We start from the raw sequence: 25,386 nt of genomic DNA, 5'->3' as shown, positions 1-25,386 counted from the left end.
TAATTAAGGCCATGGAGGAAGCTCTCATATCTAAGGTCAGTGAAAACCCAGATGGACCTAATGGTTCAAGGAGTTAAAAGCATAGCTCTTCAAAAGAATCATGAAAAAGCTGGGGGTGGAGGTTGGGGTGGGGAGAAGCTTTAAAAGAGGAAGTAAATCAGACAATGAAGGATGTAAAGTCGACTAGAAGAGTGAACTCATCTTCAAGATGTGCTTTTCACTGACTCCAAAGCACAAGAAGTGATCACCTCAGGACTGATTTAAGAGACTCCACATACACTACCAGGCCCAAGGCAGCAGCACATTTCCCTGTGGGAAGAATTTACGTACACTGGTATCTTTTGAAAACCATTCAAAAAATGAGTATTAAACATAACAATCAATCTGGGGGCAGCTAGGTGGCACACTGGGTAGAGTACTGGACTTAGACTCAAGAAGACTCATCTTCATGAGTTCAAATCCAGCCTTACTTACTAGCTGTGTGATCACGGGCAAGTCACTTAACCCTGCTTGCCTCATCTGTAAAATGAGAGAATGGCAAACCACTCCAATATCTCTGCCAGAAACCCCCCAAAAATGGGATCATGAAGAGTTGGACATAACTGAAACAACTCAACAACGACAAAAATACAATAAATCAACTAAAAAGAATTCCTTCTGTGTGACTGTGAACAAGAGACATGTTCTCACTGGACCTTAGTGGCCTCATCAGCAAACTGGGAAGAAAACCTAACATGGAGGCAGTATGTAAGCATTGGCTCAGGACTCAGAGGGCGGAGGTTCAAATACTATGTTGGATGCTTACTTATAATCTTCCTTAGGTCTCACTTTCTAGTAGCGCAAAACTGTACACCCCCCTACCTTTCCGGTCTTTAGACCTTAGATTTCTCTCTATACTCAGAAATCTGGTGGTAACTGGCCTCCTTACTGTTCCTCACACAAGAAGTGCCACTTCTACATGTTGGGCATTTTCACTGACTTTCCCCCTATGCCTGGAATGCTCTCTCTCCTCTCTGGCTTCCTTCAAGTCCCAGCTAAAGTCCCATCTTTTTTCTTTTCTCTGTACCTCACCACAACTTTGTGAGGTGGGTACTTCTTATCTCTGTCAGATACTAAGGCTCCTGGAGGGTGAATGACCTATCTGGGATAAAGTAGGTAAGTATACACTTCAAAAGCAGAATTTACACCTAGATCTTTCTGCTTTCAGGTCACATGGCACCATGATAATTTCCCTTCCTAAGCAGCTAAATAACAGAGAGGTTTGAAAGTCAAAGAGTTTATAGGAAGAAAATAATATGAAAAGAGCCACTTATCAGGAACCAGGAGACTTGGGTTTTGGCTTTTCCAGTAGTTGCATTTACGGCTTTTTACAAGTCATTTGCCCCTTTAGGGTCCTCACTTTCTTCGTTGGAGCAATGAAGAGGTTTTGAACTAATTTATACCGAAGATCCTTTTCAGTTCCATAATTCAATGTACTCAGAGTTTCCTCCAGTTCTAACATTTTTATAGGATCATAGATTGAGAATTGAAGGAGATCTTAGAGTACAAACTACGTCATCATTAAAGAGGTTGTTTATCTTTCATCCTTCATTCTTGAAGTGGACCAAAGATATCAGGAGGGTGATGTCTTGACTTGCAAGTGTGCAAAGTCATCAGCCTCACTCCTCCACAGTCATTCCGAGTCCAGTGGCAAGACACAGGTCAAGACAACTGGCGATGACCCAAGATGTAGTGGGAAACCTTGGCCTTTTTAAGGTAAAGTCTTTCCCAGGTCTCAGTTTGTCTGAGGCAAAGCCCATTCAGTGATTAAAGGGTAAGTAAGAACTGAAGCAAAAGATGGCCTAGTTTGCCTTTATAAAAGAATCAGTCTGGGAGGGGAAGATCCTCAGAGTTTCTGGCCAGAACAGAAATAATTGTTATTTACACTCACTCTGAGCCATCAAAAACCCAAACAATGAGCAAGTGAGGCTTGGGTTGGGACCTATTATTGAAAAGAACAGGGAGGTTAAGAGACTTGCTCAGGGCCACTCAGCTACCAAGTGTCTAAGCCAGGAATCGAACATGGGTCTTTCTGAATCCACTGCCCTATCCACTAACTACACCATGCCACCTCTCGATATTAGTTTTGAATGTGTCATTGTACTAGCTGATGGACCAGGCAATAGATAACTCTGTGGTTTGGAATAAGTAGCAGAAGTCTGCTTCTGAACCTCAGTGAATTCAGTAGAAAACTGACAAAGGGGTAATGAGGGGGGGTGGGAAGAAGGGGGAAGATTAAAGGGAATGAAAGGATTGATTTGGGGAGGATTAAAGGCACTGATGCAGCTCACAGCCTGGCTAAGAAACAAGCAAATAGATACAGGGATATCTACAAATATTTGAAAGTTGTAAGAGTTATTTAAGAAGACACAGAGGGCAAGAGAGCTTTGGAGTAGAAGATAAATTCAGCAATGGAAAAGGTGGAGGATCAAAACAATTCAACCCTCATATAGACACTTACCTAAGATGTGTCTAGTTAGCTTTGTGGAATGCAAAAGGTTAGTGCTCACGTAAATTTCTGGAATATTTGCTTATGAACCATGAATATCAAGGTTTCTCTTGCTTACCCCACATGCTCAGACCATTAGAAGTGAGATCACTTAAGCAGAGTGGAAAGAGAATTGAATTTTGAGTCAGATGACCTAGGTTTGAATCCCAGTTTGACCATGGCCCAAGGATATAGTGCTAGCATTGGTAGAGGTAGCTGGTAGTAGAGTGGATAGAGCACTGAGTAAAGGAACACCCGAGTTCAAATCTGGCCTCAGACCCTGGCTTGCTATGTGATCCTGGGATTTAACCTCTTTCTTTCTTAGTTTTCTCAATTGTAAAATGGAGCTCATAATAGCACCTACCTTCCAGGGTTGTTGTGAGGATCAAATAAATGAGATGATATTTATAAACAGCATTTGGCATAGTGACTGCCCCATAGTAGGAGCATATATACATATATATATTTTGTATATATGTGTTTATATATCTATATGTATGTGTATATATGTGTGTACACACATACACATATGGGGGGGAGGGTGCTCACTTATTCTCTCCCTTCCTACAGTGAAAAGAAGATTTCAAGTCAGAGGAACTAGGTTTGAATTTTAGCTCTGCCACTTATGACTCAGTGATCTTGGGAAAGTCACTTAAACTCTTTGGGTCTCAGTTTCCACATCCGTAAAATGAGTGGATTGGATGAGATAAACTATAAGGTCTCTTCTAGATCTAAAATGGGGTCACTAAATTCCTTTTTTCCCTTGAATAATCATTGAACATCCTGAGTCCAAGGCAACTCTGATCACGACATGGCCTCACAGCCTCATCATGGAGCCTGAGCCCCTGCTCCATAAGCCGTGTTTTAATCTTCTCTAGTTCCCCAAACATAGCTTAGACTCTCTGGGAGAGGGGGAAACAAGAATGGGGGGTGAGAGTCCTCTCTGGCCCAAGGTTTCTAAATAAATTTGTGCTCCTTGCTTCAAAACCTTTCAAAGTCTTATAGCTCCAAGTACCCTTTATGCTTAACAGCTGCTTGTTGGTTGAGTTTGCTCCTCAAGGAGTGTTAGGGAAATGCCTCTGCTGGATCTCTGAGCTGATCAGGAGTCTCTAGGCTGTCTGGGGCACCTCTGGTCACAGATGGAACAAGGTTATGGGCGGAAAATTCAGTTATGTGTGATGTCTTTCAACAGTCCTGCTGCTTCCTGCCACCCCTGCCCCATGGGAAATTCTACAAAGGTCATGTCTCCAAGTCCTTTAGCCTTGAGTCAATGAATAATTCTCTATATAATAAATTATAGCTCAGCAACATTTTGAAGTTTATAAATTGCTTTCCTCACAGTCCCTTAAGTATAAGGATTATTATATCCATCTTATAAATGAGGGAAAAAAATCCCAGAAAGTTGAAGTGATTGCTGAAGTTTACAGAAATACAGAAATAACAGCTAACATTTATACAATGCTTACTTTGTGCCAGGCACTGTGCAAAGTGCTTTACAATTATCATCTCATTTGATCCTCACAACTACTCTGGGAGATAGGTGCTATTATTATTCCCATTTACAATTGAAGAAACTGAGGCAAGCAGAGATTAAGTGACTGTCCGGGCTCATACAGTTAATAAGTGTCTTAGGCAAAATTTGGATGTTGGTCTTCCTGATTCCAGGTTGTACACTCTATCCACTTCAACATCTAGCAGCCCCTAGTAAGAGTTAAAACCAAGATTTCAAACAAGTTCTTCTGATTACAATTCCAGTTTTCATGCTATTGCATTGTGCTATTTCTGATAACCTTGTGACTTTAGAAGCATCTGGAGGTGGGGGGAAAAGCCATAGGAAGAAGACCTGCACAGTAAGGACATTTCTGAAAGCAAGAAGGTACATTCCCCACTCCTGTTGACACAATGGAATTTTAAACAACTGATGGTTGAGAGTGCTTCATTCTTAAAACATCCCTTGTCACAATGCCTGGCACATATTAAGAGCTTAATAAGTCCTTTATCTCAGTTTCCTTACCTCCAAAATGAAGAAGTTAGACCAGATTAGAGTTATGTAAAGTTTTGTCCCAGAAATACTCTGGGACCATGTAAAATTTGAGCATCAGGGAATAATGCCCCTTCTCTCAACCACAATGCTTTCATGGCAATTAGTCTCAGATTCATGACTAGTATGATCACCCTGAGATTATCTCTTCCATGAAGCCTTCTCAGAACAGGTAAGATGAAAGGTATGTCTTTCTTCTCAAATTGCCCTTTGCCTGGATCTTTTTCGTGCCTTTTCCTCCCTTCTGTCATAGTTATCCATATACATGTCTTTAGATATGTTTCTCCAGAGCAATGGAAATACCGGTTGAGAGTTGAGCAAATTGGGTTCAAGTACAAAGTATGGTATTTGCAGAGTACATGACCTTGGGCAACCTTTCTGAATGTGTTTACTTATCTAAAAAAGAAAGAGACTTGCACTAGGTCTCTGTGGTTCCTTTTAACTCCAGTTTTCTGTATTCTTGTAAGTGGAAGGCCCTGGTCAGCTCTGATGTTCTATGGCTATAAGATTCTAAGGCCTGTGTTCAAACTATTTTAGCATCCCTTGGACAGTGCACAGAGCCAAGCATGAAGCAAACAGTGATAAATATTTGCTGAATGAATACATATTCTTGATCCTATACTCAATGGAAGGAGTCCACCCTGGTACCCTAACAGCTTCTGCTCATTGTTGGAGTGTCCTTACAACCTCCAAGCACTTAATCTAAGAGGCTTCTATCTGAGGGAGTGGGTGAGTGTGGGGAAGATGGAAAAGGGAACTATGAATATTTAAATCAGCCTGATCCTAGGACTAGAAAATGAGCAAAGTAGCAATTGTAGTTAGTTGAAAGCTATGCATTCAGGGGCTGGGTTTAACCCGGAGGATTCTGATTGGGCTCTCAACCTCTGGACTAGGTATTTTCTTAGACACTTCCAATATCCCACTGGCTTTACAAGCCTCAGGCAATTAAGTTCCCCAGAGCAATTTAAGTAGAACAATTATTGACTATCTACTATGGGGATACAAAAAGCGGAAAGGACTCAATACTTGCTCTCAAGCTTACAATCTACTGATGTGTGTGGAGGTGATGCAGGTATACTGAAATGTGAGGGGCAAAGGACAGATGCATACAAAGTTATTCAAGAAAACTTTAGGAGGGAAAAATTACTTTCAGCTGGGATATTGGGTAGAAAGAATCAGGAAGGAGACCACACCTGAGCAGGGTCTTAATGGAAGAGACAGATTTAAATGAGGGAGTTGAAGATAGCGCATTCCTGTGACAGAAGGGAGGGGAGTAGGACTGGCTGTCTGGAACCAAGGAGCCAGAAACGGCAGCATGAGATGGGAAACGGCTCTGGACGCAGCACTGAGTGAATGGAGGGGGAACTCACACTTGAGCATCAGACCACAAAAACTCAGACGCCCACCAAAAACAGCAACAACTTTGCTTTATGCAAAACCCGGGCTGGCAGATCCAACCAGCTATCACAGGATTTGATAAAGACAGAGAGAGCTAGAGCTCCTAGGCTGACAGTAATCCCGAGCAGGCGACGCGCAGCCCTTGCTTGGCCAAAAGGACTCCCACCCCTCTCCAGTTCTTCAATGTCCGGAAATCCTAGGGCTTCGAGCAACTACGGGCTCTTTGGGGTCTCATGAAGCAACCTGCTGGGGGGCCAGAAGCTGGGGAGGGGAGCTTGGTTCCACATCCGCCACCACTGGCTGTGTAGACCCGCCCAATGGAGTGTGCAAAAGCCATACTCAGTAATAGCACCAGGGAAATTGGCTATTGTCTTCAGAGACCCCAGAGGCTCTCTCTCCCGCTCTCCCTCCCTCTCCAACATCCTCGGGGCATTGGCCCGCAGCTCTGGGTTAATGCCCTGCCCCCCTCCCACTCCCCAGTCCTTGCCCTCTGCCCACCTCGGGTGCCCAGGAACACCGTATTTTGTCAAATAAATCTGGAATGACAAGAAGGCTGTGCAGCTTACCTGATTTTCTCCATGTCTGCGGCAGAGGCCTAGGAGGGAGAAACCAAACAAGAGCTTCAAGAGGAGGAAGGCTAGGGCTCGGCAGCCCGCGGCGCGCGGCACGGGCTCAGCCCTGGCGCTGGGCTCCCGAGCAGGTGTGCCCGGCGCGCTTGGGAAGCCCGGCGGCTCAGCGGCCGCATCCCGAGCAGCAGCCGCCGCCCCGCGCGCGGCTCCGCGGCCGGGGGAAGCCGGGGAGGGAAGCCGGGGAGGGAGGCTGGGAGGGAAGAGGAGGCGCTCACTTGTTCGCTTAGCCCGCCCGCCCGCCTCCCCTCCAGAGCCCCGCGCTACCGAATGACTCAGTGGGAGCGCCCAGGAGGGCCCGGCCAGAGCAAGTAACAGGTGACCGCGCTGATTGGCTCCCAGACAAAAAGTTGAAAGTCTTGGGCCGCCCGGGACGGGGAGACCTCCCCTCTACCCCTAGCCCGAGCTCCGAGGTGCCAGGTGGAGGGAGGTTAGTGAATTCTAAAGGGAATTGGAGGCTCAGTTCGCCAGGGGGGGAGGGGGGCAATTTCGAAGCAAGGGTGTGACTAATGAGACAGTCACATAACAGAGGCAAGGCGCATACACCGGCATAGAAAAGCACACACGGACACACGCACCCAGAGACACGCCAAGAGAGACACAAAGGTAGAGACACACAACTGCACAGAGATGGAAGGAGGCGCACAGAGAGGCAGAGACTCACCGGGCGAGACGGAAAGGAAGATGGGCACCCGAAGACAAAGAGAGAAAGACAGAAAAAGTGACTGAGACACACAGAAAGACAGAGACATCCACAGAGCAAGAGACGGAGATACACACAGAGGGACACAGAAAAAGCAAGAGGCAGAGGCGTCGGGAACAGCGAAACGGCCAGCAACAGAGAGGGATGGCAGGAGCTTAGGCTAAATGCACCCACAGGAGCTCTGGACCGGAGTCTGCTTCTGGAAGTGCTCCTGAGTCCTCTTTCCAGACCTCGCCCCAAAGGCGGCCAGCCTCTATTTAACGTTTAACCCCTTCCCTACCATTCATGCGCTCTAACAGGCCCCGAAATGGGAGTGGAGCCTCCGAGTTGTAGTCAACTGAGAAGCTGCGCCCCATTAACCCTTTAGCAGCCGCTCTTTCCCAGCTCTACTGAGTCCTGTTCTTTGAGAAAGGTTGGGGGTAGAGTGGGTGGTTATTAACTGTTCAGAAACTGGGTTTTTCCCTGGGGAAGGGGCCACTGCTGAAAGAATCCCAGAGCCTCCAGGGTCTGTCCCTCAGTCCTCTCCCACTCCTGCCTCCTTCCTACCCTACCTTCCCAGATCACTGTCAGTCACTGGAGAAAGGGCAACAATGACCTAGAATCACATAATTTTAACACTAGAATGGGGGCTAGAATCTTAGAATTCTAGCCATAAATTATTAGAAGTGGAAGGAACCTTAACTGTTTAATTGTTGTCTTTGCGTTGCCCATTCAAAGAGGTGTAAGACTAGACACAAGGACTGAACTTGTAATTTCTGTAGTATAGGGAGCTACCAGATGAGGAATTTACCTCTGTCAAAGCAGCTGGCACTTTGTCTGCTACTTTCAGTCACAAAGACAGTACGTGTCACAGGGTGAATTTGAACCTCATTTTTGGACTGCCTCTCATGTATGGCAATTAGTAGGCATTTAATAAATGACTTGATTGATTTCAACCTTCTCATTTTATAGACAGGGAAACTGATACCTAAAGTGGGAGAGGGAAATGACTTGCTTCAGTTCACACAGCAATTCAGTGGCACAACCAGAATTCTAACCCAACCAAATCACCTGCCACCCACCTAGGAAAATGCTATGCCAATGGTGCCAAGACTTCTCATTTGAATCATGGAATGTTATGACTAAAGTGTCATCTAATCCTTTCCCTACCCCAACCATTTTGTGGATATGGAGACTGAGACCCAGAGAGAGAAGTAACTTGACCCAAATCATAGAATAAGTAAATCACAAAACTGGGATATAAGGATCATTTAGACCTTAATGTGTATTGAAGTTCTTGGGGTCTTTCTCCCAGGGAGCTTTATCAGCAGTGAGCACTAGGAAAGTATTTTAAAAGGGGTTTTAGGGTGTAGCCTTCCCCACCATTGTACATGCTCTACCTATAAGTAACACCATGTCCCTGTTTATAACATTTCTTGATTTCCCACTCTTTCACTTCCTTTTGAAGACAGAGGGGCCAGAGGCTTACAGGTTTCCATTCTGAGAGGATGAAGCCGAATCCTATCCAAAGCCCAGCAGCAGAAGCCAGCAGTCTTAACAGAAGTCTTATCTTTCCTATTAGATAATAAGCTCCTTAAGACCTGTTTGTAGCACCTGCTTAATCATATCCTTCAGGATCAAGTCCAGTGTTTTGTATACTGTGGAAACTTATATCTGTCAAGTGAAAAGGTCAGGAGGGGTAAAATCAGTATAATCTCAGAGAAGGTAGCAGGAGACAAATGTAAGCACATTGGCATGGGAGTCAGGACGCTTGGGTTCAAGTACCAACTTTGCCACTAATTTGGTGTGTGACCTTTGGCAAATCACTTAAGTTCTTTGGTCTTTAGTTTCACCACTTCAAAGATAGAAACAGCCATCCCTGTTCCACCAGAGTAATTACAAGAATCAAATAAGATGATATAATGTAAAGACCACTGGACTGGGAGTCAGGAGGCTCAGACATTTTCAGTCTTAGCTCTACCACTTAATGGATAAGAGTCCACAACCTCTCTTCAAGACTTCAGTTTGTGCATCAGTGAAATGGGAAGCATGATTCCTGACTGCTTGTCTTCCTCAAAGGGCTGTTGTGAGGATGACATGAGAAGAGGTGGACTCCTTCCAGCTGACACTTGTGCTGTTTTTCATTTATTTATCCCCAGAATCAAAGTGACCTACACTGGAAAACACTAGGCACATAAATGTTTTCTGAACTGAATAGAATGGAATGTAAGTGAAAGCCTTCTTCCAAGCAATGCATGAACCAAATATTTCCAGGTGTGCCACTGTTGAACTATTCTGTTAGCACTTTTATGTTCAGAGAAGACCCTTGGGAAATTTGTGCATTCCACAATTCTTTCCTTTAATTTCAAGTAGTTACTAAGTAGATGGGGCTAAGGGTGGTGGGATGAGAAGAGAAGTTAAATGGAACAATAATAGGAGTTAGCATTTCTATAGGATGTATAGGATAATAGGATCTTGAGTCATTCCACCTTCCAGACCCAAAATTTGGTAAGTGAAGAAACTGAGACTCTGAAAGATGAAGTGATTTCCCAAAGATTGTTGTTGTTCAGTAATTCCAATCGTATGCGACTCTTTGTGACCCCATTTGGGGTTTTCTTGGCAAAGGTACTGGAGTGGTTTCCTTTTTTAGCTTGTTTTACAGATGAGGAAACTGAGGCAAACAGGGTGAAGTGACTTGCCCAGGGTCACACAGATAGTGTCTGAGGCTGTATCTTAATTCAGGAAGATAAGTCCATTGCGCCACCTAGCTGTCCAATTCCCCCCCTTTTTTTCATATAGGTAAGGAAACTGAGGTTTGTAAAAGGTTCAAGGACCTGGTTCTTGTGACAGTCAGTAAGTGGAAGAACTGGAATTCAAATCCAGGTCCACTCATTCCAAGGCCAATGCTCTTTCTAATCTATGAAGGTAGCTAAGAATCATGTCCTTCAGACATGAAATTCTGGTATTACTCAGTAGAAGCCCCGAAGGGCAGAAGTCATGCTCCTAAGAGGGGAGTAAGACTTCTCTTAAATCTCTGGCTTCCCTTAATAACCTGCTGTGACTGGGCTGCCCACACATTTATCTAAAATTAATTAGGGTATATTAAGATTTCATGAATAATCTCAAATGAATTATTCATCTGGAATAGGCAGGTTTTGCCCAAAGACAACTGGAAGGGCAGTTTCTTAGATACCTGTGCTCCCTGTTTCTCGAAAGTGCCTCTTGGGAGAGGAGGCAGAGGGAGGATCAGGGAAGAGGACAGAGAACAGAGGAGAAAATCAGAAATGAAGAGAATCTATGTGGCTTTTATTGATTGTCTGGTAGAGAATCAGGCAGGTTTTGAGAGTGAAAAGATTGTTGGAATTAGAGTAAGAAGATCTGGAAGTACCATTTTTTTAATTACTTAGGGAAAATCATTTGCCCAATCTGAGTCTCAGCTTCCTCATCTGTAAAATAGGGAGAGAGCTATATTGAACATGAAATGAAGTAATGAATGGGGAGATGAATTTTAACTGCAAAGCATGATAAAAATCAGAGCTATTATTAACTTAGATTATTTAAATAATGTTGGTTCCTTTGGCCATGTAGTTAACAAAAGGCTTTGCCAATGATAGACCTGGGGGATAACAGCATATTTGAAAGAGACATTTGAGTTCTAACTCAAGTACTTAATAGCTATATGCTGTTGAGTAAGTCACTTCCCCTCTCAGTTCCATATCTATAAAGAAATCTGTTCTAACTCTAAACATATAATTCCAGATATGTGGTAAAAATATTATCTTCATTTTATAGATGAGGAAACAGACCCAAAGAGATATAACATTATTACCTACCACATGGAATTATTATCTGGAAGGTATTTTTTTAAACTATAAAGCAATACAGAAATGTGTGCTGTTGTTATTATTGACTTAGGATCATGGGATTTAGAGCTAGAAGGAGCCTTGAAGGCAATATAATATCCCACCCCCCCTTATTTTACTGATAAAAGAAACTGAGACTCAAAGAAAATATCTCCCACCGTAGAGATTTCCTGATAGAACTAGGATGAGAACCTCCCCTGAGCCACAGCCTAGCATTTCTCTGATAGGTAATGGGGCTTCATTATAGGTTTTTAAGAGAGTGACATGATGAAACAACTATTTTTTTTATAGTCAATATCTATTGTGGTTATGCCTCAAACTCACATCTCCTGACACCAAGAACAATGTTCTTTGTACTGCACTGTGCTCCCTCTACCTGCTTCTCTAAATACTGGTGTGGGGTCTGAGAGTTATTAACCTATGAAGCCAGAGGTTCCCTGTGGGAGACTGGGGCAGTTTTGGTTGATGGTAAAGGAGTTTAGCCCTGGGATGCCAGCTATCAGAGGCTACAAAAGAATGATTATCTGCTTTCCAGGAGCTCCAAGTTCAATGAGGAGATTCCTCTCATTTCCATAACACTTTTAAATTTATAAAACACTTTCATCACAAGAATCCTGTGGAAGTATTACCTAGTCACTTAGGCAACTAAATGGCACAGTGGATAGAGTGTTGGATTGGAGTCAGGAAGAAATTAATTAAAAGCCTGCCTCAGATACTTGAAAGCTGAATGGCTCTGGAAAATCACTTAGCCTCACCATCCCTCAGTTTTCCCATCTGTAAAATGGAGATAAAAATAGCACCTATATCACAGGGTGATTGTGAGGATCAAATGAGATACTATATAAAATGCTTTACAAATCTTAAAGTACAACATCAATGCTATTATTATAATATTGAATTATATTATTATGGAATAATATATTAATATTATATTAATTATAATAATATTATATATTATATTATATTGAAATGGAGACTCAAAGTTAAATAACTTGCCCTAAGTCACACAGTTATTAAGTGTCAAAGCCAGGTCTTCTGTATCTAAATCCACTGCCCTTTTCACTGTACTATCTTTCCTTTGCTGAACGACTGTCATTCATTTGTAAGGGCCTCTAAACTTGGCCACCTGTCTTCTGCCCAAACAGACCTTTCCCATCATCAATAACTCTACCAGCAGAGAATTTACCCAGGTCCTGTGAATGTCTTTTTGGTGAAATTGCTTGATCCAGGTTTAAAAATTGTAGGTTAGTATGACATGATGATGTTATGATAATGATGATGATGATGCCATAATGATGATATCATGATGCCATCATAATAATGGTCATTTTGGTAGTGTCCTTTAGACTTTACACAGCCCTCTCTAGACACCCCCTTCTTTGAGCCTTGCCACAATCTTGCGCTTTATGTAGTAAGGGTGTCCTCCTTTTTGTTGCTGTTCCATCATTTCAGTCATGTCCCAATTTCATAAGAGAACTTCAGCTCAAAGAAAATCATTGATTCATCCATGGACACAAAGCTAATAATTGTCAGAGGCCAAATCTGAACTCAGCTCTTTTTGAATTCAAGATCAATACTCTAGCTACTATACCATGTTGCTTCTCATGTAGGATAAGATAGTTAAAACACACACACACACACACACACACACACACACAGAACTGGATTTGAAATCAGAGGACTGGGCTTTATTACCTTCTAGTAATTATTAGGGTGACATTCTTGTAACCTTAGGCAAGTTACTCCAACTCTTTGGTCTTCCTCATTATAAAATGAAGGAATCAGATTACAGGATTTCAGAAGTTCCTTCTAGTTCTTGATTGTGTGAGTAACCTGTGTTTACGTGACTTTTTAAAAAGTTATGTTGTGATACAGCTGAGTTTTTTGTGAAATAAAAATCTTCAAATTTGTATATGATGAATCCTGGCATAGTGAATAGAGTACTGGACTTGAGGAAGACCTGCATTCTAATACTACCTCAGATACTTCCTTGGATGTATGACCATCTCTTACTCGGAGTTTCCTCCTCTGTAAAGGGAGATTTTAATATCACTTAACTCCCAGGGGTATGGCCAATTAGGTGGTGCCATAGTGCATCGAATATCAGGCCTGGAGTCAGGAAGAGTACTCTTCCTGTGTTCAGATCCAGCCTCAGACACTTACTCTAGCTGTGTGACCCTGGGTAAATCACTTCACTCTTTTTGCCTCAGATCTCTCATCTGTAAAATGAGTTGGAAAAGGAAATGGTAAACCATTTGCCAAGAAAACTCCAAAAAAGGGGTCACAAAGAGTCAGACATGACTAATAACTCCCAGGGTGGTAGTGAGGATACAATGAAGAAATATTATAAAATAAAGCACTTTTAAGTATTTTACAAACCTCAACTACTGTTCTTATTAGAGATGGTTGCTAAGGAGACCATTGTATTTAAACTGAGCACTAAATACCTAGAGAGACAGCTTGGCATGGATGAGCTTGAGAGCTGACCTTGGGAGGGGAGAACCTGAGTTCAGGTTCTCCCTCTGATACATTCAGGTTGTGTGATCGTGGGCATTTACATTTCTTAATGAAGGCAGCTCTCCAAGGTTCTGACCTTCTTTGGTAAAGTACCTTATTGGTAGCTCCTTAGCCCAATGAAATCATAAATCCACTTCCTAGCTCTGAAATGTCTAGTCATCCTCTTTGTGAGGGGGACTTTGGTTGAGTCATTTCCTTTCTCTGGGTTTCTCTTTCTTCATTTTAAAGTGGGATAGGCAAGTGGTTTGGGATTGATGAGCTCCAAGATTCTACGTGCTATGAATTTAAAGTGTCTACCTCCCCTTGGCAGTGTATATTGAAGCCTAAGTCCTCAGTGAATTTTAAGAATTCCACTAAGTGGTAAGTCCTTGGAGGGTATCTAATGATGATGATGGGTGATGATGATGATAATGGCGATGGTGGTGATGGAAATGTTATTAATGGTAATAGTGATGTGATGATTGTGATGGTGGTGGTGGTGATGATGATGATGATGATGATGATGATGATGATGATGATGGTAGTGCTGATGATTGTGATGCTGCTCCTGATGACTATGAACTTCAAGTTTCCATGATCTGACCAGTCTGGGTGCTCCTTCCATAGATGCTTAGACCCTCTGTGATTCAGTTATTGATCTTTGAGAATGACTATGGACTAAAATACATCTCTTGTAGCCACATTTCTAGGAATGGACCTCTCTGCATTTAATTTGACAAATCCTTGAAGTACAGGCACACAGTTGTTACCAGGCTCTTATTTGAAAGACTTTTGGGTTTGGAATTGTCTGCTAAAGCTTCAGACGTTTACATTTTGATGCCCCTTATTGGGTACCTAACCCTTATAGAAGGAGTCATTGGGGAGTAAAGTTCATGAAATCAGAAAGGCAGCTCTAGACTGGATCCCTAGAGCCACAACTTTTCATTGCTCCCTCCCTCATTCTGGACTCTAGGAAAGAAAAAAAATGTCATCACCCTGGACCACCATAGATCATAGATACCTTTAAGAATCTGAGCTTGCAGCAATAAATACACTAGTAGAAAAAGACCAAAGTCATTTTCTCCACTGCAATGCCCCCTCCCTCACCCCCTAAGCCTTGCATGGCCTCTCTGTTTCTACTGACACTATACACTTAGTCTGAACAATGATATTCCAGCTCTTTACCCACTATCAGGCTCCCTTAAGTACCCTGGCAGAAGTGCCAATGCTATTACTGAGGCAGCCAGAAAAGAAAGAAGGAAATAAAAAACAAAAAGCATTTACTATGTGCTTAGAAGTGTGCTAATAACTTTACAAATATTTTCTCATTTGATCCTCACAACAATCCTGGGAGGTTGGTGCTATTATGATTCTCATTTTACAGTTGATAAACCTGGGGCAGACAGAGATGAAGTGACTTGCCCAGGGTCACAGAGCTGATCCTGAGTATCTGAGGCTGGATTTGAACTCAGGTTTTCCTTTCTTTGGGCCCAGCATTCTACCCACTGTACCACCTAGCTGCCTAGATGGCTCAGAGCATAGAGCATTGGACCTGTGTGACCTCCAAATCCTACTACAAATTCAATTCCAAATTCCAAAATTTTACTCCCAATTTTACCATGTCAGGATCTATCAAACCTCTCTTTCTGCAGTACAGCTGATTCATCTGCACTTCTTTGTGCCAGCTTGGAGCTCAAGGGCTTAGAAGTGAGAGGATTGGACTCAATGAGCTCTAACATCCCTTCTAGACCTAATTTTACAATATTTCTTACAATTACAATATTTTATTGTATTGTATATTATACAATATACAATCTTACAAAATTACAATATTACAAAATTTACAATATTCCTCAGTCTTATTTCCTGCTATTTTACTACCCAAGCATGTCTCCCTTTCTCCCCTCAAAACCCAGTATCAACTGAGCTGTCTAATATTCCTTGTCTACTCTACAGGATAAGGGAAGTACTGACTCCAAGTCTTTGTTTCAATTCCCACAGCCTGAATCCACCTCTACAAAGCTGGCTTTAATGCAGCTCCCTCCAGGAAGCTTTTTCTGACTAGTCCAATCCAGCCATTAGAGAACCCTTACCACTCTTATGGTTTGTGCCTCTTATTGTACCCTGATCAAGTAATAATATTTCAGTACTAGGCAAATGTCCTAGGAACCATGATTTCATTAGTGTGGGTCTTTCCTTCACTGATAGAGAAAGCAGCCTCTTCATTCTTTGGTAAAGAGTAGTATAAATTGCTGTGGATAAAATAAACAAACATTCTCCTGGTGGTCAGTCTTTTTAGGATGAGCTTCCCTGCATTGGGCTAGGCTAGCCTCAGACAACCATCCCACAATTCAATCTGAAGGCCTTGACAGGACCTTTCAGAACCCATGCCCTGGGAGCCTTTTGAAAACACAGGGTCATCCCCTTCCCTCTCCCTTTCCCTGGATGCCAGGAGGCATCATAAGAGCCTATAACTGTAAGATCAACTCCTATTTCCAGGTCATTTTAAAGTTTACAATGAGCTTTTCTCATACCAACCCTGGGAGGCAGGGAGCTATGAGTGTTATCTCTATTTTATAGGGGAAGAAACTGAGCCAAAGAGAGGTGAAGGAACTCGCCCCAAGTCACATAGCTAGTCAGCCAGGACTGACTTCAGTACTTGTCCCACTATATTATATCATTCTTTTTATTACCTTAATTTTTAAATTATCTTTTGTGTGTATATGACTTACTCCTCCTAAAATATTAATTCACATTTCTTTAGCACTTTAAGGTTTAAAAAGCAATTTCTTTTTGACTGCCCTATGAGGTAGGTAGTATAAAGATTATTAACCCCATTTTACAGATACATAGATTAAGATAGTGAGAGGTTATACCATATAGTCTAATAATACAGTCTACCTGAGCTAGGATTTGAACCCAGATCTCTCAACCTCAACACCAATGCTCTTTCCATTATACTATGTTTCTCCTCCTAGACTAGAAGTTTCCTGGGGGTAGGCAAACTATCTTTGGCATCTTGGTATCCCCCACAGAGCCCTTCACACAGTAGGTGCTCAGATGAATGCAAGACAGAGAACATGGTATGATTTTATTGCTTGGTGGAGGGGCAGGGACTGGGGGATAAGAGAAGAAATGGAAAGAAAAACCCTTGCTGAAATTACTTTTCAAATGAAACAAAGCTCAGGTTTTAGCCAATAGGCCAATCAAGCTACACAGATGCTCAAGGTAAATGGTGTCTTATTAGGAACCAGCCCACTTTAAGAAGTCAAGGCACTTCTTAACTGCCCAAACTTCCCTAAGGTCTGAAGGAGGCCATTAGGGCTCCTGAGACCTATTCAGCTCCTGTAAGAAAGTCTGAAAGATTACTTGGATACATACTTAGAAAACTGCTGAGTACCATCAAGGCCAATATAAATGCTGCACTTCTCTCCCTCATCTCCTGGATTCTTCTCAGGAGGTGAACAATCTAGCTTAGTTGGGTTTCAAGAACTGAAGGGTAATCACTTAGCGGTCTGTGCTCACTGTGTCTAGCTTAGATGAGAAGACTCGGAATTGTGAAATCACAATTTCTAAGGTGAAAGCCTCCGTGCTGGGGGTAGTGGTGACGGGGGAGTGATCCTCTCTCCCAAAGATAGCTAATATCCTCCATGTGGGGGAAGCCCTTGAGGAATTCTAGGGGCAGGGAATGCCTTGGATGGCAATCAGATTTAAAAAGATCTGAAGAGGAGGCATCATGCTAAATTAGAAAAAAGTCAAGGACTCAAATAATTAGGAAACTTGTCTGAAACAGAGAAACTTGAAATCTGGCTTCATTTTGACTACTAACTCATTGAGGGACCTTGGGCAAATCCTTTCCCTTTTCTAAGCCTCAGTTTCCTCATTTTTAAAATGAAGAGGGTGGCAGAGGTGGGAACCCTGTGGCTTGGAGGCTGCACGTGGTCCTTGATCCTCAAATATGGCCCTTTGAATCCAAAATTCACAGAATAAATCCTTTTATTAAGGGGTTTTGTTTTGTAAAACTTGGATTCAGTCAAAAGGCTGTACCCAAGGACCTAGAAGGCCATGTGTGGCCTCGGGGCTGCAGGTTCCCCACCTCTGGCTGGATGCTATGATTTCTAAAGTCTGTTTCATTTTGGATATGCTGTGCTTCTATACATTTGTTGTTTCTGTCACTTGAATCCAGTTATGAGACTATGAAGTGGTTAGAGATAAGGATCTGTTTAATGGAATTTTGGTTTCATTATTAGCTAAGGAGAAGTCTTATTCAACTGAAAATCTTACTAATAACAATGGTTTGGGGGTCAGAAGACCTAAGATTTGGATTTCACACTTCCTATGTAATCCATATATATATATATATATAAAGGCCATAGGAATTAGAATGAAAAGAATACTTCAAAGTCATCTAGTCCAGTCCTATCATCTTGCAGATAAGGAAACTGAGGCTGAGAGAAAGAAAATGGCTTGTCCAAGGTTATGTAGGTAAGATGTAGCACATATCCCATGTCCTCTGACTGGAAACCCAGGTCTCTTTTCACTAGAAATACTACCCTCCTACATGTCACAACCCCCCGGGGCCTTGGTTTCTTTATTTGTAAAAGGGATATAATAACACCTTCTAACTGTTTTAAGAAAACTGATCTATAAGCTCAAAGCAATATGTAAGTAGTAATCTTATAAAGTCATTAGAGAGTAACTCTGTTTGTGTGTGTTTGCATGTTTGTGTGTATGTGTATGTATATGCTTTTGTGCATGCATGTGGGGTAACAAATAACAGTCTCTGTTACATAGCATGTGCTTTGGATGGGGATCTCCTGTGACAGGAGGGACATTTCAGTCAACAAAATATCACCTCTGTATCCTCAGTGCAGTACAGTCTTGGGGAGCTATGTGCTATTAGTTTAAAAACACATCAGTTCCACCCCTCCTCCTCTATTCTATTTCCTTCCCCATGATTCCCTTCTTCTCCTGCTTACCTCATCTGTCCTCTTCTCCTATCTGTCATCCTTCCTCTGCTCCTGCCTTCTGTTCCCCCTTTTCTTTCCTTCTTCCTTCTCTCTTCTCTCTTCCCTCCTGCCTTCTTTCCTTTCTCTCTCATCCATGCAGTGGGGTGGTAGAATGCTCACTTTCTGACCCAGACTTCCTAACATTTATCTCTTTCTCATAAGGGGAGTTGTGTCTAGAATTTGACATGCAACAGTGGACTAGGCTGCGGTGTGAGGCAGTGTAGTACAATGGAAAGAGTGCTGGACTTGGAGTCAGAAGAGACCTGGGTTCAAAACCTGCTTCTGATACTCACTAGCTGTGTGACCCTGGGCAAATTGCTTGGCCTTTCTGAGCCTCAGTTTCCTCCTCTGTCAAATGGGATTAATAATACTAGTTATACTCACTCCACAGAATACTGTGAGTTAAGTACAGGTGTTATGCAACAAGTGATATACTGTATGGAAAGACCTTTACAGGCCTTAAAAGGCTATGGAATGTTGGTTGTTATTAGCATGCATCATGTCACAGACTATTCTGAGGCTGAATAACCCCCAGGGATGAAGTTGAGGAGATCCTTTCAATTCTTTTTAGCTTTGGGATTTTATAAAAATGTTTATGCTTTACTTCATGCACCCACATATATATGCACATGGGCAACTGATTTTGGGTCATGGGGGAAAGGGGTAGAGACTCTTTGCAGACCCACCCTTTTAAGTTCAGAGGTTTGAGTTTAAGGGCTCAGCCTGCTTTGCTGGGGCTGACAGGACAGAGGACAGACCGTGGGTCTCAGATGCAAATTTTGGGATCCTGATGATTTGGTACATGAAGGCCACAATGAAGCATCAGAGTGGGACCTGAGGGATGGCTGCCTGGTTGTTGCTGTTTCCTGAGGATGGAGGCAGATGGATTGTAATGGGAACAGGCCTTGGAATAAAAGAATGCAGAACACTTCTGGGATTTAGGGCTTAGAAGATTACAGTTTTCAAAGGGAATGAGGGTAAACAGAGTGAGGCCTCCAGCTGTTCCTACATCCTCCCCAGAGCCCATCAGTCTTGGATTTGGGCCTCATTTCAGAGAGTGAGTGTGGGGATGGAAGGGACACTACAAAGCAGAGTTAATGGAAGGGAGCTCAAGCTTGGGAGGGACATTTCTCAGATACCAGGTATAACAAGTAGTAAAATGTCATCCCAGCATCCGAACTGCTACATAATGTGCTTTCTGCTAGATATCTCCCAGTATTCCCTGATGTGTGCCTTCCCTGCTCTACTCGGGCTGGTTTCCTGCATGACATGGTCTGTTGTTGTTTAGTAGCGTCCAATTCTTTGTGACCCCATTTGGAGTTTTCTTGGCAAAGACACTGGAGTGATTTGCCATTTACTTTTCCAGCTCATTTTATAGATGAGGCAAATAGGGTTAAGTGACTTGCCTAGAGTCACACAGCTAATAAGTGTCTGAGGCTAGATATGAACTTGGGCATAGGACTGACTTCAGATTCAACACGCTATCCCCTGTGCCACCTAGCTGTCCCTTATAATATGGACTAAATCTTCTTAGGTGTCTGCCAGTAGAATGGAAAGAAATATCCCAGAGAGAATCTAGTCTCTCCCATAGTTAAATGAGAATCTTTGTTACAACACACCTGACAAATTGTCCTTATACATGAGCTCAAGAGATATCCTGTGAGCTGAGATTCACTACCTCACAAAGCAGTCCATTTCATTTTTGGATATTTCTAATGGGTAGTAATTTTTTCCCTTATAACAAACTAAAATCTGACTTTCTGCAACTACTATCCATTGTTCCTGCTTCTCTCCTCTGGAACCAAAAGAAATAAGTCTTATATCTCTTCCCTATTCACACATATGGTTTTTTCATGAACATCTTAAAATATGGCGCTTTCTATATTGTCTGTCATTGAATAAAGCCATGATCCTGATCTCATTTGACCCTAGGCAATGCTGTCTCTACTTTCTTAAGGTATAAACTATGGAACTTTAGATCCAAAGAAAAAACACTTATAGAGAAAAATTAGAGATTTATATGTATAGAGATGAATTCCTTGAAATCCACTATCCTTTATTAAATCACAAACAGCTTCTAAGTGCCCTTGACCCCAAGGAAATTACCTATGATTCTGCCTAAGGGAGCTTTGAAGCCTAGCTAGATTGCTAATAGGCAGCTAGGTGATAGTGAGCTAAGCCTATAGTCAGGAAGATCTCAGTTCAGATCCTATCTGAGACTTCTGACTAGTTAAAGGATTCAGGACAAGTCACTTAACCTCTATTAGCTGCAGTTAACTCATCTGTAAAATGAGAATAATATCACCTAGCTACTTCAAAGATTATTGTAAGGATCCAATGAGATAATGTGTATAAAATATTTTGCACACCTTAAAGTACATTATAAATGTTGGCTGTGATGAGGATGCCTCTATTCTTTCAATTCCCCTGGTCTATTCCTTCTACTAGGGTAAGAGGGTTAGAGTAGAGCTCCAGAACATTACATCTGGTAGGAGTCTAATACTTGGGAGGCAACTGTTCCAACCAATATGGGGCTAGTAATCTCAGTCAATGATTTGTCAGTGACTCTACTAACTCGGAATTTATCTTTGCTATCCTCCATCCAAGGGCAAATATAGGCCATCAAGATCCCATGGGGGAACCCCAATTTTAAAGTCATACATAAGGCATCATATGGTGAACACTTAAAAGAATAAAGACATTTAATCTGAAGAAGAGAGATCTTGGGAAAACATTGAATATCTTCAAATTTCTGAATAGCTAATAACAATAATAGCTAACAGTTCATAAGAGCTAAGAGTTATATAGCCTTTTGTTTGTGAAATACTTTATATTCATTATCTCACTCTACTCCAACAACAACTCTGTGAGTTAGATGTTATTAACACTTCCCATTTTGTAGATTAGGACTAAGGCTCAGAGATGTGAGCTGACTTACCCAGAGGACCATATCTAGTAAGGGTCTGAGGTGAGATCAAATGGTTGCTCTGTAGAAGAAGAGGGGTTAACCTTGCCCCAGGGGTTAGAAGGAGGAACAATGACTGAAAGTTGCAGAAGGGCACTAAACTAGCACTGTACAAGATGTCAAGGAATAGAAGCAAAGTCATATACTGAAGAAACTCAAGTCTTGGGTTTGTTGTTAATACACTGTAATGGGAAACAAAGTAGGCTCTTTGGCTGTTTTTGTTTTAGTATAATCAAGTGCCTCTGATTGAATAATGCGATTAAAGAAAATTTTCCCCACCCATTAATGGACCTGGGAAGATTTGTAGGAAGGCCTACATCTTTTGTTAATGAGACACTGGTTCTCAAAGGTTGTGATGCCCTCTGGCTGTAAAACCTATATGAAGACTCAGAGGTATGGTTTTACTTTGGGGCTCAGTTTTTGGAAGATTTGTGTGCCAGAGTTGTCTCTGGGAAGCCGCCAAGCAGCCACCGGCTTTGAAAACCCAGATGCTGGTGCTTCCTTTTCTGGTACGTATGTAATAGAGAGTTGGCTCTGTCTGCTGATCTGTGATGTATGTATTGCTTATGTCAGACAGTTGGAAGCATGTCTATCGATTTTGATTTCTCTATTTCCTCTGAAGTTCAGGGTGCTGACTTTTCCCCCTGGACTAAATGAATGATACATGCGCTTGATTAAAGTGATTGTTGACCCTTCAAAAGTTGTCTTTTCTTTTAGAAAAGCAGATCTAAGAATATGTGGTAGCAGGCCCTCCTAGGTATGCCAGGGTACTTGCTTTTACATATACACAGAATAAAAATTTTGCAGAGTTTTAGAACCAGAAGGGACCTCAGCGGTATGGCAGACAAATCACCATTTTGACATACCCAACAAAGGGTCATTCAGCTTCTGTTTGAAGACCTCTAGCTCATCAGAATCTACCATCTCAGGCAGCTCATTCTACTTGTTGAGGACCATAATTGTCAGGAAGGTTTTCTTGACATCAAATTTAAATTTGCCTTTTGGGAAGGGGAAGAGAAGAGAACAAGCATTTATATAGTGCTTACTATGTTCTAGGTATGTGTTAAGTGCTTTCAACATATCTCATTTGATCCCTACAACATTTCAGCAGGTAGATGCTGTTACAGTTCCATTTTCTAGTTGAGGAAACTGAGGCAAATAGTGATTAAAACACTTGCCTAGGGTCACAGAATTAGTAAGTACCTGAGGCTATATTCAGGTCTTCTTGACTCCAGGCCAAGTACTCCATCCACAGAACCACCTAGCTGCCTCTTTGTACTTTTTTGCACACTGTTGGAACCTAAGAGGAAAAAAGTCTGGTCCCTTTTCTACAAGAGAGTCCTTCAAATATTTGAAGACAGCAATCATGTCCACCATTAGTCTTCTCTTCTTCAGGCTAAGCATGCACAGTTCCTTTAGTTGACTTTCATATGCCATGTATTCAGAGTCCTTTGATACACCATTCTTGTCTGGATACTCTAGCTTATTAACATCCTAATTAAACTATGGCACCTAGAACCAAATAACATCACTCCAGAGGTAGTCTTACTAGGGCAGAGTACAGAAGAACTCTCATCTCTTTATTCTCAGAAACTATGCTTCTCTTAATACAGTCCAAGATCATATTCAGTTTTGGTTTCCTTAGGATGCCTGTGTTAGCATAGTTAACTCATAGTCCACAAAAAGCCCTAGAGCTTATTTAGACAAACTTCTTGTGAAGTTGAGTTTTTGAATCCAAGAATAAGTGTTTGCACTTATCTCTATTGAATCGTGTTTCATTAAAATCATCCCAATGCTCAAGCCTGTCAAGCTCTTTTTGTATCTTGGACTGGATGGTTCCATCATCCAATATGCTAGCTTTTCCTCTAAGCTTTGCGTCCTTTACAACTTTGATAAGTATGTCATATATGTTGTTATCCAAATAATTGATTAAAAATACAGTAGCCTAAGACTAAGCATGGATCCCTGGGCTCTCTACTTTGCCAACTTGACTTTGAAGCATTGATAACTACTGTTTGAGTGATTCAATCACTTCTGAACCTATTTGATGGTATCATTTTTTAAGTCTATATCTCTTCATCTTTTCAACAAGAGCAACATAAGATGTATGAACAAACGCTTTGACAAAATCCAAGTAAACTAAAACCACAGAATTCCCCTGATAGTAATCAGGGATGGAAATAAGGTTAATCTGGCATGACCTGTTCTTGCTAAAGCCATGATTGTCCTTTATAATCATACTTTATTTTCCTAAATGTTCACTAGCCATCTCTTAAATGATCTGTTCTTCCTAGGAATCAAAGTCCAGCTCATTAACACACAATTTTCAGACTTCGTTCTGCTTTTTTCCTCCAGAATTGAGACATTTGTCCTTTTTCTAGTTCAGCAGTACCTCTCCCTTTCTCCACTCTTTCAAATATCATTGACAGTGACTTAGCAACCACATTTATCAATTCTTTCAGCATTCAAAAATATTATTTCATTGGGTCAGGTAACCTGAATTTCACAAGGACAGCTAGGGATTCTGTCATTATCTTCTTACGTTTGCCATCAACTCCCTATTAGTCACCTTGATTCTTTCCTTTCGAGAACAAAAGTCCTTCTCTTTGGTAGAGGAAATAGAAGCATGATAAAAATTGGAAAATTTTTGCTATTGTTTGTCAGTTACCCTATCTTCCCCAAACATTAATCCTATCCCTTCTTTCCTCTTTATATTTCCACTTATTAGTAGCATAAAAATCCATTCTGAACTTGAGCATTCCTGACACTATTTTGCAGGAAAAGATCTCTGATAGCCATCCTCTGTTCTTTGCCTTTGCTTCCACCTTCTGAACATTGCCTCTAAAAATTAAACTTGGTTGGTGAGTTCTTTGGGCAATCACATCAGTTCCTTCAGGGAAATTCTAATTTCCTTCTTTATCAAAACTGTTTCCACTTGTGTCTTCAAAATTCATTCTTCAGAGTTTCCCATTCCTGACTTTTCCTGTAGAAGTTTTGTCCATAGGAATGTGCCTATCATTCTCCTAGGAAATCTGCTTCCACAAAATGCAGGCTGTCAGATTATATCTGACTTGGGTTTTCTCCTATTTAAAGGAGTCTTTGAGGGAGTTATCATTTCCTCCTATCATGGGGGTAGGGAGGCATTTATCCCAAATGTTTCCATCATTTCCATTTTAGCCTTGTTAGTGAGAATCAGATCCAGACTAGAATTTCTCCTTTCTGGAATCTTAGTCTTTAAAAAGAGGAAATTATAATGTGAGCAAGTCAAGAAACTATTGACTGCTCTGCTTTTGGCAAAAAAAAAAAAAAAAATGGCTCCAACTGCTATGTGGATAACTGAGGTATCATATCACTACTATATAACATCTCTGGGCCAGGCTTGTGATTTGTCCCCTCACTCTGCATCTATCTCCTTTTCCTGGCCAGGTGGTCTATAGCATATGCTAATGACAAAACTGCTTCTCTTTCTACCTCCCTTTATCTTCATAGCTTTCAACTATGCTTTTCTTTTCTATTCCTGCATCTCCTTAAATCACTATACCTTCTTAATATACAAGAGTACCCTACATCCTTTTATGGAATCTGTTTCTTTTGAATAAAGTATGCCCAGACAGAGTCATATTGTAGCAGGATTTCATCCCATAGTCTCAGTGATACATTTGAGATGGAATTTCCCTCCATGAGTTAGGACCTGTGCTTCTTGCCTGTTTAAACTTTTGACATTTATATATAGGCATTTTAATCCATAGGTTATTACTATTGACTCCCTTCAGTGGATT

The 25,386-nt window shown here is 41.6% G+C and overlaps 1 protein-coding gene across 4 annotated transcripts in view; it reads right to left on the bottom strand.

Annotated features, from left to right (window-relative positions):
- The window catches only part of BEGAIN (brain enriched guanylate kinase associated), a 265,638-nt gene that overhangs the window by 180,115 nt on the left and 60,137 nt on the right, over window positions 1-25,386 (bottom strand). For 3 of the 4 annotated variants that reach the window (XM_072630224.1, XM_072630225.1, XM_072630226.1), the window contains exon 2: window positions 6,533-6,561. In XM_072630224.1, the coding sequence (XP_072486325.1) occupies window positions 6,533-6,561 (29 nt within the window). Of the gene's footprint in view, window positions 1-6,532; window positions 6,562-6,859; window positions 9,116-25,386 lie in introns of those variants that run through there. The other variant, XM_072630227.1, reaches the window with a different exon arrangement.

This window comes from Notamacropus eugenii, chromosome 1 (genome assembly GCF_028372415.1).
Source record: "Notamacropus eugenii isolate mMacEug1 chromosome 1, mMacEug1.pri_v2, whole genome shotgun sequence".
Lineage (NCBI taxonomy): Eukaryota > Metazoa > Chordata > Mammalia > Diprotodontia > Macropodidae > Notamacropus > Notamacropus eugenii.
The sequence above is the reverse complement of the archived record's forward strand: the minus strand, read 5'-3'. Positions and strand labels throughout refer to the sequence as shown.